This window comes from Mugil cephalus, chromosome 19 (genome assembly GCF_022458985.1).
Source record: "Mugil cephalus isolate CIBA_MC_2020 chromosome 19, CIBA_Mcephalus_1.1, whole genome shotgun sequence".
NCBI lineage: Eukaryota > Metazoa > Chordata > Actinopteri > Mugiliformes > Mugilidae > Mugil > Mugil cephalus.
In genome coordinates, this window is record NC_061788.1 from 16895539 (window position 1) to 16913157 (window position 17619).

Here is a 17619-nt window from a genome sequence, read left to right on the forward strand (position 1 = left end):
CATTTGCATTTATGGAAGTAAAAAATTAATATAAAATAATTAGATTTAAAAAATATATATGATTTGTATCCATATCGTTATTTTCAAAGTAAAAAAATAACCCCACATGGAGCATTAAAGTCACGTTCAAGATCAATTCAGAGAATTTGACATAAATGCAATACAGAATGTGTTTTCTTTAAAGGTTACGTAGTGACGTATCTCGCCTTCCGCCTATTGTTGGTTTGTTGAGCCCTTTATCTTGCCTCACAGGACAGTATGGTGGTTGCAATGCATTTAATTGAGAAATTAATTCAATTAACTTAACCCATTTATTTCCATTGGTTCTTTTGTATTATTTGCGGGAAATAGATACTGCCATATTATGTTATCCGTGTCTTAGAAGCGAAAACGTGTACCTGAAAGTACAAATCCTGGAGAAAACGAACGTTGCTGCTTGGTGTTACAAAGAAAGGCGTCCGCCGTGAATTTCCGCCGGGTTCCGCGCACGTCGGAGTTCCTACCTGTCACCAGCCATCTAATCTCGTTGCACCCGAGTCCCAAATGAAGGTGAGCGCGTCGCCTCGTTCTGTGTTTACCTGAGGCGCCTGTACCGCTGTGTTGTCAGCACACACGCTGACGACCGCCCTCCGGCCGAGAGAGGACGAAAACCCAGCTGCTGCAAGGTCAGTGACAGAAGCGAGGCGAGCTAGCCGCCGCCACCAGCGTCAACTTACGAACGTCTCCTCCTTTTAAACGTTAGCTTGTTGTACCTGTCCGCCTCGGTCGGCACCTTGTCTGGGGCTTACGGAGCTTAAAGTTTCTCTCAAGTTACATTTATCGGTGTATATATCGCGAAGGGAGTGTCTCTCAAAGACTGCCGCTGCTCCTTGGACTTTTTTTTTTTACGTGAAACAAGTCCCTGAATGTTACCTGCTGTGTCTGTGTCGCCCGTGCTTGTGTAGGATGAAGGGGCTGCCGGTGCTGTCTCTGCTTCTCTGGGCGTGCGCCGTGTACTTCGTGGGCATCTACCTGTTCGTGGGTGGGTTCCTGCTGGTGCGGCTGGAGGTGAACAGGACCAGCACCTGCGGGGACGCGCTGGAGCCCGCGGCGGAGCCGGCGGACTTCTGCCGCGCCCGGCCGCGTTTTCTCAGGGTCGTCCTGCTCATCATCGACGCCCTGAAGGTCGACTTCGCCCGGTACGACTCCAACAACACGGCGCCGCGGCCCTACGAGAACAAGCTCCCCGTCCTGGGGCAGACCCTCTCGTCCAGGCCTCTCCAGAGCCGGCTGTACCCCTTCCGCGCCGACCCGCCCACGACCACCATGCAAAGGATCAAGGGCTTCACCACGGGATCCCTGCCGACCTTTGTGGATGTCGGTAATAACTTTGCGTCCAGTGCCATCCTGGAGGACAATCTGATCCACCAGTTTGTGCAAGTGGGTGAGTCGTTACGCAGACGTTCATCTGTCAGGATTCATTTTATTCAGGTGCACCATCTGAAACGCATAAAAGCAAGAATGCACTTACAAAAACGCACTTATAGACTCTGGGAAAGATTATGGGATACACAATTCCTAAAGTTCCTAAATTGACAAAAAAAACTATAACAAAGTGGTAGTATAAAATAGAATCTCCATACATTAACCAGTGGATGCACAAACTGAAGGAAATAGTACAGTGGAAAAGACTTTCTCTCTCAGTCCCAGATCCAGTGGAGTGACCTTTTCCCGGAAATGGGAGATATATACAACAACATTATGTGCAACAGAGGAGCCCCCATGTTTTGTTTTTTCCCCATCGACAGTATGTTGTTACGTTGTTTCCCCTTAAATTGAAAATGCTAAATAAAAAGAAAACACACTTATAGCATCCACACATACGTGTTAAAGTCTTGGGGGTCCCCAACCCTTTTTTGACCTTTCCACATTGACGATATCCTCACATCAGCATGAATTGAATTTGTTTAAGGGCAAGCACCACGTCATTTGGTTTGGATACTGAACACACATTGTGCTCACACGAACAAATAAAAATATTTTCTGAGCCACGCCTCTATGATCCTGCATCTACGCAGTCTCGTGGCAAAGTTAATGGGAGACGGCGGCATCCAGAACACCTTCATTACGCTCAGTCTGTTCCTCAACTCAGATTATGTTCACTGTAGAAAACTCACTTCAGAAAGATGTGATGTTGTGACTATTGGGATATTCAGTCTTCACCTTGATCCAGAATGAAAATATTTTGTTGAATTTACCACCGTTATTTGTATGATTTCAGGGATTCGGTGTTTGATTTTCCGGTGACATTCTCAAATCCGTTTCTTTGCATATCTGGGGTTATCTGCGTTCGAATTGTGTCAAAAGTGAAGCCAGGGGACTGTGCCCCAGCCTCGTTCTCGTCTCACAATCACAGCTTTGAACACGACAAACACGCTCCATAGTTCCAGTTTGATTATAACTGCAGACGCCTAATCTGCTGGTTTACACACTGTCATCATTCTCCTCTGAAGTGACAAGTTTGACTCTGCTGAGAAAGTTGAATATGCCACATGCAAATAAACATGTGCTGCTAGTTGTGACTTTTCCTCTGAAAGAAGTCTGTAGTGGCTAAAAAAAAAAAAAACCTGGCCAGCATGCTCCCCCTTGTGGTGGATTAAGGTGCAGCGCAGACAGACTGGGCTGAATTTACAGTAATTATCTCCCAAATAACCTTTGATACTATATGTTTATTGTTTTTTTTTTCCATTTATTTATATATCTTTTTTTCAAGGCCTAACAGTAAATTATCTTCAGACTGGTTCAGGTCAATGGTTTGTACCAAATTTCCTATTTACCAGAGAAATATATAAATAGGACACACATGCAAGTTTTCCTGTCTATTTAATGCCACAAAATCGATTTTTAAAACTAAAAACAGTTGGAATAAATCACCTGTGCAGTCTGATTTAAAATGTACGTGTCTCTCCCCAGGTAAACGGGTGGTCTTCATGGGGGACGACACGTGGGAGAGCCTTTTTCCCAAGAAGTTCTACCGCTCTCTGCCTTTCCCCTCGTTCAACGTCAAGGACCTGCACACTGTGGATAACGGGATCCTGCAGCATCTCTACACAACAAGTAGGCACTCACTTAACGAGCACGTGTCAAAAGCAAACGTCAACAGAGGTATAGGAGACTACTAGCACGTCTGTCTCTCTCTGCTGGTTTTTACAGTGGTGGGTGGTGACTGGGACGTCCTGGTCGCTCATTTCCTCGGGGTGGATCACTGCGGTCACAGGTTTGGCCCCGACCACCCGGCGATGGCTGACAAGCTCACGCAGATGGATGGAGTCATCAGGTCAGTCTGTAGTGCAGCTGCTGCACATTTGTTTTTCAGCTGCAGTCTCTGTGAAGTGCAGCAGATGCATCATTTACCGACACTGTTATTTTAAGAATCGTGACCCAGACAGTCACGGATGGCAAGTTAATTAGATTGTTGTATAAATGTGAGTTCACACATAAACAAAAAAGGTGCTTAAATGTTTCAAACGTTCTATTATTGAGACTACCGGTCAGCTGAACATCAAAACTGATTGCTTGGTTTTACAGTAAGAAATGGTTAAAAACCCAAATGGTTGTATTGACCACATGGGCTCTTTTCCTCCAGGTCCGTGATGGACCGTCTACAAGATGACACCCTCCTGGTGGTGATGGGAGACCACGGGATGACGGACACGGGGGATCACGGCGGAGAAAGTCAGAAGGAGACCGATGCTGCTCTCTTCCTTTACAGTCCCTCGCCCATATTTCCTGGACCCCCCTCACAGGTGGGTCTGTCGGTTTTAAACCGAGGTGGTCAAAGCATGTCGGCAGAATGAATTCCTATTTCAAATGGGGAAAAATGGCATCTATGGTATAGAGGGTATGCTTGTGATGTCACAGCAAGCTGAAGTCTGCGTGGTTACAAAAAGTGACAGTTGAGCATGGAGGTTAGCCACATTAGTTTGAATCACAGGCTTTAAGAGCGTCTAAATTGTAAATTTAATATAGAGATATCGCCAATTACCAAAGAAAAGTTGGAGAAGTAAATAGATGGCTGCATTACTAAACAAAACACTTGAATCCAGGCACCGAAACCTGGTGTTGTGGTTTGCATTTAGTGTCAGTTAATATTCATTTATGCTGTATTTTTTTTAAAGAAGTCGTACCTTAAGTTACTTCGTAAGTTACGTTCTGGAGGGCTGTAAGATAAGTTTGTCAATGTTGTTTTTGTGGTGTAGTTACAGCCGACAGTAATAATAAACTGAATATTAGTGATCACCACTTGTCATCCTTTTAACGTCCAGTCGGACGCTACAGTATTGTATGTATTTATCATAACTGAAATGACCTAAAACTAACTGTAACTGAGGCTAATCCACTTTTCCAAACCTACAGTAGTTCATATGGATCATTGTCCAGTCTAACTGTCCTTAATTTGATCTGATAATCCACACTTTCCCCAGTCTCGCTCTATTTACTGATACATATCACTGTGTTTTTACCACTCAAGGGGACGTGGCCCCAGGCGGTAGTGACGTCAATGCATAGCCTCTATATACAGTGGGGGAAATAAGTATTTGATCCCCTGCTGAATTTGTAAGTTTGCCCACTTCCATAGAAATGATCAGACTCTGGTTTTTATGGTTGTTTACTGGTTATGGGTATAGACAGAATATCAGTCGAAAATGCATAAAAAACACACAATCTAAAAGTTATAAATTGTTATGTATTTTATTAAGGGAAATAAGTATTTGATCCCCAAGCACAACACAAGTCAGTACTTTGTAGAGAAACCTTTGTTGGCAAGCACAGCGATGAGACGTTTCTTGTAGTTGGTCACCAGGTTTGCACACAGCGCAGGAGGGATTTTGGCCCATTCATCTTTACAGATAGTCTCTAAATCCTTCAAGTTTCTTGGCTGCCTCTTGGAAACTCGGAGCTTCAGCTCCCTCCACAGGTTTTCGATCGGGTTAAGGTCTGGAGACTGACTAGGCCACTCCATGACCTTAATATGCTTCTTCTTGAGCCACTCCTTTGTTGTCCTGGCAGTATGTTTTGGGTCATTGTCATGTTGGAAAACCCACCCACGAGGCATCTTCAGTGTTCTTGCTGAGGAAAGAAGGTTTTTGTCCAAGATGTTACAGTACATGGCTGCATTCATTGGCCCCATAATGCGGTGAAGTTGCCCTGTACCCTTTGCTGAAAAACAGCCCCAAAACATGATGTTTCCACCTCCATGCTTAACCGTGGGTATGGTGTTCTTTGGGTCATACTCACGTTTTTTCATCCTCCAAACACGGCGGGTCGAGTTAATGCCAAATAGCTCAACTTTGGTTTCATCAGACCACAGCACTTTCTCCCAAGCCTTCTCTGAGTCATTTAGATGTTCACTGGCAAACTTAAGGCGGGCCTGTACATGTGCCTTCTTGAGCAGGGGGACCTTGCGGGCACTGCAAGAGTTCAATCCATAACGGCGCAGTGTGTTGCCAACTGTTTTCTTGGTGACGGAGGTCCCAACTGCTTCCAGATCATTAACAAGCTCCTGCCGTGTTGTTTTAGGCTGCTCCCTCACCTTTCTCATCATCATCCTCACTCCATGAGGCGAGATTTTGCGGGGAGCTCCAGACCGAGGACAGTTGATGGTCCTTTTATGGGTCTTCCACTTGCGAATAATGGCACCAATAGTTGTCACCTTCTCACCAAGCCTTTTGCTGATGGTTTTGTAACCTATACCAGCCTTGTGCAGGTCTACAATCTTGTCCCTGACATCTTTTGACAGCTCTTTGGTCTTGCCCATGGTGCTGTAGAAGTTGGAATGTAAGAAACTGATTCTTAGAGCAGGTGTGCTTTATATACATGACGAGTTAAGATCAGGAGTATTGGTAATTAGTTGACTGAGCACAGCTGTGTGCCACATGCGCACCAGCCAATCTGTAGGAGCCTGAATTCTAAGTGAATTGTTGGGGATCAAATACTTATTTCCCTTAATAAAATACATAACAATTTATAACTTTTAGATTGTGTGTTTTTTATGCATTTTCGATTGATATTCTGTCTATACCCATAACCAGTAAACAACCATAAAAACCAGAGTCTGATCATTTCTATGGAAGTGGGCAAACTTACAAATTCAGCAGGGGATCAAATACTTATTTCCCCCACTGTATAAAAACAGTAGTAACAATGTAAACACCTTGGAATCCTGAGGTTATCAAAAATAAATAAAATGATCACACTTCTGGAAAAATGTCTAGTGAAAAGGGCAGTTTTCAACCAGCTTAGGTGTATAAAATATCATATTGCTAGGGCTTATATCAAGGCCCATTAAGACTACAAAGAGATAAGAATATTTTAAGCATGTAGTCACAGGATAGTAGAGTAAGTTATAATCCATTCCAAGTATAAATCCATTCCAGTCATCGATTATTCAAGATTTATTTATTTTAATTTCCCCGTATGTACACGACATGCAGATTAAAAATCTTAATGAACAAAATGCAAGGGTGCAGATACAAAATAGCCATTCTGAGAAAATATAGTAAATAAATAAAATCAGCCTATGTACAACAGTGCAATGTATGTTTGCAGTTTGAGTTTTACACCAGTAAGGTGCAATAAGGTGCAGGTAACTGTCAGGCTGGAGTCCTTGTGTCTGTTGTATCTACTGGAAAAGTCAGTGTACGTTGTGCATAGTGAGAAACATAAGATAAGATTCCATTCACTTTCAGCTATTCTCACGCTCACTGATGAGAGGCATGGACTGCAACAAACTGTAATGTCAACTGTAGTTTTCTGAAGAATAGATTTGTAGCTTGGTGTGGGTGGCACTGGCTCTTGACGTGGCTCTTTGCACTAATTTTAAAAGTAGGCAGAGAGGAGGGGGTGTTGAGTGGAGCTGAGTGGTGCTGCTGAAGTACAGGCAGACAACAAACAACCTGTGGCTGCACACGCCTTGTCACTCAAAGCTATGCATAATTAAAGGCATGGTGTCTTTAAACTTCCATATTAATTCAAGCTGGTGAGTTACATAGAAATCCACCCCCATACGAATGTAGTGAAATTAGCTAGCCTCACCAAAACTGTGTTTTGTGTACCAGGCTGTGAACAGTTTTATTTCTGCTCATAAGTTGTTGCATTTTGACATGGAGGCTTCACTCTTTTCCCATTTCCACGTCGGCTTCATGCTTCCACCCCAGAGGTTGGTGCTCGGCAGGAACAAACACTTGAGCTTTAGACCGTTTCAGAGAACAGAACATTTCACACTATTTTTATCTTAATTTACGTTTGCAGACTGTGCGACTCCCTGAATCCATTAGACTGATACTGGCAGGTGGTCGGGGATAAAAGTGGATTTCGTGTTAGAAGAGTGAACTCCACCGCTGATTTCCATAATTGCGGCGTAAATGGGGGAGTTGTGCAATACGTTGTGGAAATGTCATAACGATAAAGAAAGCGGATATTAAGAGAACGGTTGATTTTACATTGTGTTATACACTGTGTACACATCCCCCTATAAAGATAAAAACAGTCACTGGATGCAGGCAGTTATTGTGGCAGTGTTTCTCTTGCATATTAAAACCAGATTACCGAGTTATTATTATGTTTGAGTGTCAGAGCGCAGCTTTAGCTTGCCACAGTAATTCAGTGCTCCGCGTTGCTGCATAATTTATTATTACTATTATTTTTTTTTTTCATTCACAGAATGAACCCGACGTGGTGCCCCAGACTGACCTGGTGCCCACCCTTGCTCTGCTCCTGGGTGTTCCCATCCCCTACAGCAGCGTGGGCCAGGTTCTCTTGCCTTTATTCCCTTCGCACGCACACACAGACGGTGCAGTTAGAGGTCCCAGCCAGCTGGAGGCGCTGTGGATCAACGCAAAACAGGTAGCCCGTCCAGTTTTTTTTTTTTTTTTTTTTGGAAAAGGTTTAGTGGTTCACGTTTCCTGGAGCGTGTTTCGTAATAGTGTTTTTTTTTTTTCTTCTTCTTCTATGGCTTCGATTGTATGTACGTTTCTGAAGGTCAACCGTTTCCTGGAGACCTACTCTGGCATGGCCAAAGACATCCCACCGGAGAGCCTCTCTCAGCTGAAGCAGGAATTTGCGCGCCTCTCCTCCGAGTACCTCGCCGCCACCAAAGAGGGTCGGTCACCTTCCCCCCTGCTGGCCTCCTCTCTGCAGGCCTACCTCACCTCCGTCAGAGACACCTGCCGAGCCACCTGGGCCCGGTTCAACCCCCTGAAGATGGCAGCCGGTTTGTGCATCCTAGTGCTCGCCTGCCTGATGTGTTTCTTCCTCTCTGAACTGTCTCTGGTGCTGATGAGGGAGAACGGCGCGGGACTGAAGGCCCCGGTGTTTGTAGCCGCGGCGGCGGGGGTCGGCGCGGCCGCTGCTCAGCTGTTCACGCAGGGCTACGTGGAGGGGGTGTGGTGCGCGGCAGCCGGCGCCTTCGGCTCCGAACTTCTCTTCCTCTGGAGGGCTCGTCGAATCAGTGCGCCCGCTGTGTCGAAGAACGGAACCAAAGCCCCGAAGAGCGCCGGCTGGCTGACGCCGCGCCGCCTCCTCGTCCCTTCCCTCGTGGTGCTGCTCCTCCGTTGTGCCTCCCTGCTCTCGGACAGCTACGTGATCGCCGAGGGCCGGGTGGTGACTTTTCTGGTGTTCTCCCTGGCCCTTTACATCCCCATCCGTCTCAACTGGGATGGCGTGCTCCTGCCCCCGAGCCACGACCCCCTGAAGCCCGCCGGCCTCCTGCCCTCCCCGGCCATGTCCCCGTCGGCCGTGAGGAAAGAGAGCGGCACCCTCCTGGCCTGCTTGGGACTCCTCGTCGGGAGCCTCTTCTTCTCCCTCTCCTTCCACGGCTGTCGAGAAGAGCAAGGCTCCTGCCAGCCTTCGGCTTTCCTCGCGCCTCTCTCCCGGCTGCAGGACAGCAAGCTGAAGAACATCCACTACTTCCTCTCAGTCATTTCTCTCGGCTTGTGGACGTTCCTTCTGAGACGCTGCCTCTGCCACTACGGCAATCTCAACTCTTCCGGCGGGACTGTGTTCACAGCCCGCTGGATCCTGCCTCTGCTGTCCGTGTGCCTGGGCCTCCACTGGGCAGTTAGCGCCACCCCCGAGGACAGCTTCAGGAACCTGGCCGAGCTGATCCGCCTGGCGCAGCTGGCCCTCCCCAGGGCCGCCTTCTGTCTCCTGGGGCTGGGGCTGTCCCTGATCTGGCTGGACCCCCTGACCGTGTTCGTGAAGACCAGGGCGGCGGCTTCGGCCAGGAGCTCGTCGCTGCCCCCGCCCCGCTACCGAGCGAGCACGGGCATCAGCCCCCAAGCCGAGCTGCACCACCTCATCCCTCAGCTCTACCAGCGGATGCGTCGCTCCCTGGAAGACGGGGAGCCGAGCGCGAGCGGCGAGGTGGACAACAGGCCCGCCGTGGAGGCCTACGGGCTGGGGACCGTCTACTCGGCCCCCATACTGTTGTTCTGCGGCCTGCTGGGTATTGGTCTGCTGCTGCTGCACCCGGAGGGCATGGCCGTGTCTTTCCTCCTGCTGCTGCTGGAGATGGGAGCTCTGCTGCACATCCACGCCTCCTCCACAACGCTCCGCGGCCTGTACGGAGCATATCTGGGTAAGACGTTCAGAATCGCTTTTCGTTTTCTGGTCACCACACGTTCCCTTTCTAACATTTCGCTCTCATCGTTTCCCTCAGGTGGGTTTAACGTGCCCTGGACCCCGATAGTGCTGTGGTCGCTGGCAGCCACCCAGTTCTTCCACGCCACAGGTCACCTGCCCACGTTCCCCTCCATCCAGTGGGGCGCTGCGTTTGTGGGATTTCCCGAAGGACACACGGGCACGCTGCTGCCCGCCTCTCTGGTCACCCTCAACACCTTCGCCTCACACATCCTGTTTGCAGGTAGGGACACTCGGTTTGTCGCAAACGTGGTTCGCGAAACTGGGATGTTGCTTGCAAGTAAAATGTACAAGTAATTCCAGAAAAACATTTAAATCAAATTATGTTTTGTCTTTTTGGCGCACTGCGTGACAAATAAGCCTCTTGTTCACATTCATGTTTGGTTCCCAAAAGCTGAGACAATTCAGTTACAAATTCACGAAAAGCCAGTAGCTGGATCACTAACACAGTTAAGCTTGTTTGGTAAAGTAGATTAGTGTTTCCAGATCATGCATTCAGTTAAATAACATTTATTGAATAGTAAAACGCACACACACCCTGTTATTAGACTCATAGTATACGGGAGAAATATTAAATCCCACAGCCACCGAATCTCAAAAGAAATCAAATCAAGCCTCTCCTTGTCTCCTCACTGCTTGAAATGAATTGTGAACCCACGGCTTGCCGATTCCTTTTTTGTGTCCCCGTCTCGTTGTCCTCAGTGGGGTGTCCATTGTTGCTGTTCTGGCCACTGGTGTGTGAAGTGCGTGGGAGCAGAGGAGGACGAGCTTGCGGCGAAGACGGAGAGGACGCTGTGATGGAGATGAGACTGAGAGAAAATCCTCAGCAGTTCAGTGCTGCTCTTCTGCAACTCTCAACGCGCTACCTCTTTATTCATGGAGCACAGGTTCGTTTTCATACCAGGAAATAGACCTGTCTCAGTCTGTATACCTTCACATACTCATAATTGACTAATCAAATTGAGCCGAGGAATCAACAGGCTGACATTAACTAGTTTTCTCTGTGTTCATTTTCCTCCAGTTCTTTGTCTCAGTTGCACTTATGAATGTGCATCAGTATCACATCACACCACTCTCAAGTCTCGGTTCTCTTCGCAGGTCTTTGCATCAGTCTGTGCAGCTGCTATCCTCAGGAGACACCTAATGGTGTGGAAGGTTTTTGCACCCAAGTAAGTGCCTGAATGGATTTCCCAGCTCACACAAACTCACTGACAGTAAAGGCTTTTGAGAATATGGACGCGCTTTAACTACCAAGCACCGCGTCTCTCTCTGGACCGCGTACGTCTGTTTTCATCACGACTCCGGAAAGTCAACAAGTTTACTTTGTTGCCTTGCGCAGGCTGGTCCGTCCGTCTTATTCCTGTGAACTCAATAGCTCAGGAATGCCTAGAGGGAATTTCATCAGATTTGGGACAGCAGTTTAGTTCACATTGAACTGATTACATTTTAAATGTCAGAAGTCGAGCTCCTCGAGACTCAAACCATTAATTTGGCCAAAACTCAATTAGTCACTCTCTAATTGTACCAAAAGAATCACACAAATGTCATAAGATATAATGAAGTAATGACATTTTATATCCAAATGCACTTTTTCATTGTCTTCATTACATTTATTGCTGGAGTCTGAACAGACAGGGAGAGTGTGTGTTACTGTGAACTTTAAGCAGATATGTGCATGTAGAAACTATTTTTTTTTTACATTTGTTCTGCTTATTGTTCACATTTGCACATTTTTGGGGAAGAATAACCAAAGAAGAACCGTTTGAACGTTTGCTTATTTTTCTTTCTTTCGTGCAGGTTAATGTTCGAGGCTTCAGGGTTCCTGGTGAGCAGCGTGTTCCTGCTGATCGGGGTCACGCTAGTGCTGAGAGTGGACGTGGCCGTGAGCCACTGGTTTAAGAGACTCATCCCAGATGCATCCAGGTAGCGACGGTGCTGCTGCTGCTGCTGCTGCCGCTGCTGCTGCTCCTGCTGCTTTCCCACCGGAGCCCACCAGAGCTCACTGTGCCACAGAGAAAGTTGCCATGGTGGTCACTGGAAAGGATTTTTCTGAACAAAATAATGATAATAATGGAAAAAAAAAAAAAAACATTGCCATTGGTGATTTAAAAAAAAAAAAAAAAAAAAAAAAAAAAAATCCGACAGATATGTGAAGTGGCCTCTTGCTGTAACTCTAGAGGGCTATGTTGTGCATTCGGACAAGACTTTGAATCTTGGTCTGACTGAACCGTGACCGTTGGGACTTTTTATAGTGTTTTTCAAAAAATAAAAAAAAAGCGTGATGGGGTTAAAGGCCTCTGAGGTCCAGACCTGCTTGTGTTTAAAGAGAGAAGATCCGTTTCTGAATGTTCCTCCTGAAGTTTTCTAACTTACGAATGAAACCTTCTAAGGCGGTCAGTCTTGGAAGGGGTTCAGCGTGCGGGAGACTAAAGCTTTCTTGAAAACGTCCAGTTTACAGACTCCACTTATCTGCCACAAGTACCATTTCAACAGCATTTAAATAAATTTGGCCTGTGGTATTTGTCATGTTCCCAATTCATAATTGAGACTGTTAGAATATATGTACAACACAATAGCTTTATTGACAATTCAACAAAAAAAAACAAAAACACACAAACATAATTCTATCTGGCAAAATGACATTTAAATTTCAGTTTTTCCAGGTGGAGGTTAAGTGTCTTACTGCAGAGTCTGCATGTCTTTTCAGCTCCAGGCAGACCGCTAAAGCCAATCTGCCACTCAGCATTTGGAGCTACTTCATGATCGGTGCACAAGGAGCTCTCGTCTCTTTGGTTAAATCCATCAAAGTGCATTACAGCATGTCTGTTAGTTATTATTATTTTTGTATCACTCAATATATTGAACTAACCAGTGTGTCTGGTTACTGCCAATTCATATTGCTGTGTAGTTATTAGAGTTTTTACACGGTTCTTCACTTTAATTTTTTGAAGGTTTTGATTCCTAACCCTTAACGCATGTTTATAACGAAGAAATTAGGATTTTTTTTCTTTTTTTAATGACCGATTCCAATTTCAAATCAGACTTTTGTTTTCTAATTAGACCCCATACTCCGTTCACAAGAATAAAGTTTTTTTTTTAATTTTATTATATATTTTTTTTTATGATGGTACAAAGTTGGCGGGATCATTAGAAGAAACACTGTTAATTTATTTCTGCGGTATGTCTGAGTCAGTGCCCGGCACGTGTAGATATGTTACTGTGATGCAGCTGTAGTCAGCAGCTCATTAGCTAATGCAAGATACGGAAGGAATGTTTAGCTCAGGTTGAATTTGCTGTGGTGCGATTGTTACTCAGTTCCTCATCAATCGTTCTGCTGCTGTAGTGAGGGTTTGGAGTGGTTGTGTGAAGAAGATGATGATGATGATGATAGGGCACATTCAGTTTGAAAATGTTTAATATATAAATAACCAGTTAATTAAAATGATTTTACATTCTCTGGAAACTGTAATAAAACTTTTCTACTTGATGTCTTGACTTGATGATTCACATGGTAAGGTTTAAACAACTGGTTGAACTGAAGAGCCTGCGTCCACTTACAGCTTTAAGATTATGTATCGTCGCAGAGGAAAACATTTGTTTGGGACATAAATGTAGTATTTAACATTTTGTTTATTGACCTTTGGTGGAGTAGATGGGTGCTGTCATAAGATTTTATTGCCCATCACTTAAGCTGCTTCATTCATTATTTACCAGGGCTTTCTGCATTTCCATCTCCTATAACTATTGAGTCCTTGAAAGTCTCACTTTCTATCCCCACATGAAGTTATCTATTGTCAATCAACTTGGTTTTATTGATTAAAAAACGTGAATTGAAAAAGTAAAGCGTCATAAACTAAAGGCAGAATATTGTGTTACCTCCGTTTATTTCATCTACGTACAAAATTATATAAAGAGCTTCTGACAGTTGTTCCGGGTAAAATGTGTCTCATATCAATGACCGCTGTTATTGCTGTAATGCCTCCAGATACTATAGTGAAACTTCATAAATTGCAGTATTGAATGTTCCCATATTGGATTGTGCTCACAGAGAGTAGCTGAAAGGAAATTAAGTAACTGAAGGCTTTGCTTCTGTACAACATCAATAAGACCTCCAGCTTGTGTGGGAAAAAAAATATATATATGAGAATGTTGGAGCAGAAAAAAAAAATACATTCAGTCGCAACAGAAATTAAAACATCCAGTAACCAAGCGATTGGTATGGACCCCCAGTTCTTATAAGCCACTGAAGATTTCAAGATATATTATGGTGACGTGATATGTGAGCATGAGAATCTAACGTTCCTAACTACACTTAAAACTCTTCTCTTTTGCGTTGTCCTGGAAACCAGGTGGGGTCGGTGTGGATCCTGCAGGGATGGAGTGGTGGGTGGATGTGAAGGTTTGACTATTTTAAGGATTTTTGTGTTGAGAAACTTGAATTACTATTATGTGTAAAATCAGCAAATCAATATTTAAATAAACCAATAAATTCTCAATGATCTGGGAACGTAAAATAAACTGAAATCACTAAATTATTAGTGTATAGAGTGTTACATCTCACAATGGAAATCCTGCAAAAGCTCTGCGTAGGTGTCTGTGTTGTGGCCATGGCTTCTGCATCAACTTTAAGCAAAACTATAAACAGCCAATAGAGGGTATGCATTGACGTCCCTTCTGCCTGGGGCCATGCCCCCAAAAACACAGTGAAATGTATCAGTAAATACAGCAAGACCAGGAAAAATGTGGCTTATCGGATCAAATTAAGGACTCAACAATGATTCATTCATTCACTGTAGTATGGATTTGGAAAAGTGATTTAGCCTCAGTTTGAGTTAGTTGAAGTTAGTTTTAGGTCCTTTCATTGTGATAAATATGCCTAAATGAAAGATGCTAACACGAAGAGCTTTACTGAGATGTTAGCCTCACAATACTGTAGCGTCCAACTGGACGTTGAAAGGATGACGAGGAGTGTTTTATTGTTATTTATTGTTGAAACTGAAATAGTTACTGTCAGCAGCCATCGACAAACTTATCTGACAGCGCTCCAGAGCGGGGCAGCGACGTGGCATCATGAGGCCATGGAGTGTTCATGACATTCAGCAAACTGAAAATGTGCAGGTACCAAGTTAAGCCAAATCACAAATTTGGGGAACTCATTGACAATACTGATGAGCATGACACAAGCAGACTTTCCCAGTGGTCCACGCGTCCGTCGCAGCTCCTCAAATGTTTACCGCGAGGAAACACCATCCATAACCTTGGTGTCTACCATCAAGTCCACTGTGCTGACTGCGAGCTATGAGTGTCAGGTAAACCTGGATGGAGCGGCAACATCATTCACGGTATTTTCAAAGAAATACACCTAGGTCTGTTCACGCCCTAGCTATACACCAATCAACCACAACATTAAAACCACTGACGGGTTTAGTGCATAACACTGAGCATTCAATGTGGTGCTGGGAAACCATTAGCGAGGAGGTTATTTGGACATGTACAGTAAAACCAAATTCCCTAGATCCCAAACTTTTGAAGTATCTGTGGGATACGCTGGAACAAGGCTGATCTTGAGAGTCCTAGACAACATTAGGAAGGTGGTCATATAGTTATGTATGCTAGAATGTTGTGTACCAACCAACTTTCAGCTACAAGGGATAGGTGACAAGCAAGACCTTTTATATGTGGATAGGGCTTAAGCTCACACTTGATTGATTGTAATGAATCCCCATTTATGAAATCAATTCCACTTCTGCCACCAGATGCCTCTTAACCTCCTGGAGATTTAAAACTGGATTGTGCTTTGGTTACATTTCTGGCTGTGACACATAAGTGTTTTAGAGGAACAAAATCAACTACATGCAGCAATTGCAGGAGTAATGGAGGTGCCGCTTGGAGCCACGGTATTCCTGAGGTCTTGCGGTGTACTGGTAACACATATGTCACCACAGGTTCAAGTAGGCCTGTTAGAGTACAGCTGGACATGTCAGCGGCAGCGTGGATTCAACAGAAAATACAACCAGTTCTGCACTGTCAGGTAGAGAGCAGTTACAGCTGAGGAAAAACAACAAGAAAAGTGGCTGTATACTGCTGCAGTTTGACAGTTTTTTTTTATTATTAAAATGAAAAGTGAGCAATAAATTCAGCACGCAGGCCCCTATCTGCAGAGCATTTCCATAAAATACAAGTGTATTATAAATGGATTCGAGGAGCACACATGAGAGAAGGCAAAAATATATATATTACAGGTGAAAGCAATAGCTTATTGTGAGGGACACAACCGTAGAAATAAAACCCAACACTGTGACCTTTTGGAGGTTCTGCTGTTTTCCTCTAAACATCGTTTCTGCCAGATAAACGTGTGTTATTTGAACAAATGCTGAAAAGAAATCTTTCCTTTTTTTCCCCCAGAGAGAAATTCAGGCTGAACATAAAACAAACTAACAACATTCTTAGAGTCGTGTTTTATTATAGCTGTTCAATCAAAGGTACAGTATAAATATCCTTTTACAAGGATATGAGCACTTGAATGAAAGGGAAAAATGTGTTGCTCAGACAAAGTGTTGTGTTATTGAAGGATCACTCAACAGGAATTCAAATCACATAAAAGAAATCTAATGATCAAGGTGCTTCTAATACAGAGATTCTCTTTCCTATGCACCCAGTTGACGTGATTTGTGTTTTTTTTGCCACATTAAAAGGGAGGTCAGTGACTCATTGGACACATGGTATATATGTCATTTTGGTGTGATTGGTTGATTAACAGAGACCATCTGTGATCATCAATAACCGATAAGTGGTCCTGGGCATAAAAGCAACTTCACAGCATCATCCATCCTGATAACGCTTCGGTTTGCCATGTGAAGCTCTTACTATTTCAGATGTGAGACACCATTATGACTGCGGAGCTGCCGAGCAGACGGCCAGACTTTCACTCAAAGCACCACTGCTGCTCTAATTGCTCATCATTATCAACTCTTTGGACAACAATCCCCGCATTCCAGCTCGCATCAGCTATTAAAGTCAGACCAATATCTACCATGGGGGATGAAAAAAAAACAAAAAAAAAAAACATCTTTCTGCCCTCTGATGTTCAGTAAACGGGGCTTGAGCTTTACACAGGGGGATCCGACGTAAAAATGTTTTGATGATATCCATCATCACTTTCTGGTGCTCTTTGGATGAGTATGAAAAGGGAAGCACAGTCACTGAATTTAATGGAAGAGCATTTTCAGCCATTATCTGAAGGCAGGCTTGAGGATGTTGAAAATTTGCTTTGGAAAAATGCTTATCAGATAAGTTTGGGTAAACGCAAATAGGAGGAATGAAGCTGCTAATCTATTTTTCCTCCACTATAGTCTCAGTCTACACACAGGTGGACACAGCAACAAAATAGTCACTGAGTCACTAACTGTATACTGCTCAAATTATAGTCGCCGACAGTAACTATTTCAGTTTCAACAATAAATATTTATCATCACTCCTCACCATCCTTTTAACATCCAGTCGGACGCTACAGTATTATACGGCTAACGTTACTTCTCAGTAAAGCTCTTAGCGTTAGCATCTTTTATTTAGTTACATTTATCTGAAATGAACTAACTTAAACAAACTGAAACTGAGGCTAATCCACTTTTCCAAATCAATACTAGTTCGTATGTATCATTGTTGAGCCCATTTGTGCTTAATTTGATCTGATAATCTACATTTTTCCTGGTCTCACTGCATTTACTAATATATTTCACCATGTTTTTGCCACTCAGGGCCCAGGCAGCAATGACATCAGTGCATAATCTCTATTTGTGTTGAACATGTTGTTGAACAGGGGCTAGGATTAAGTCTTCCTTACCTTTGGCAATAAAATGTTAGGTTGAATACAAACTGAGCCATATGGTTTTACCCAGGCTCGGACAAGGACAAGTGTGGGGATGTTGTCCACGGATATCC

The 17619-nt window shown here is 44.2% G+C and overlaps 1 protein-coding gene across 1 annotated transcript; it reads left to right on the forward strand.

Annotated features, from left to right (window-relative positions):
• The first annotated feature begins 15 nt into the window (after positions 1-15).
• On the forward strand, positions 16-13165 carry pigo (phosphatidylinositol glycan anchor biosynthesis, class O). Its single transcript, XM_047569848.1, has 11 exons — positions 16-665; positions 945-1423; positions 2953-3096; positions 3193-3316; positions 3626-3785; positions 7702-7884; positions 8020-9616; positions 9698-9901; positions 10381-10565; positions 10777-10847; positions 11476-13165. Exons 2-11 carry the CDS (start codon positions 946-948, stop codon positions 11603-11605), a joined length of 3276 nt encoding a protein of 1091 aa, XP_047425804.1. The 5' UTR covers positions 16-665; position 945; the 3' UTR covers positions 11606-13165.
• The last annotated feature ends 4454 nt before the right edge of the window (positions 13166-17619 follow it).

Bases quoted from the DNA above. Each gene is read 5' to 3' on its own strand.
- pigo (XM_047569848.1), top strand. From the start codon at position 946: ATGAAGGGGCTGCCGGTGCTGTCTCTGCTTCTCTGGGCGTGCGCCGTG. The intron at 1,424-2,952 runs GTGAGTCGTTAC...GTCTCTCCCCAG, and splicing joins CCACCAGTTTGTGCAAGTGG to GTAAACGGGTGGTCTTCATG. The intron at 3,317-3,625 runs GTCAGTCTGTAG...CTTTTCCTCCAG, and splicing joins CAGATGGATGGAGTCATCAG to GTCCGTGATGGACCGTCTAC.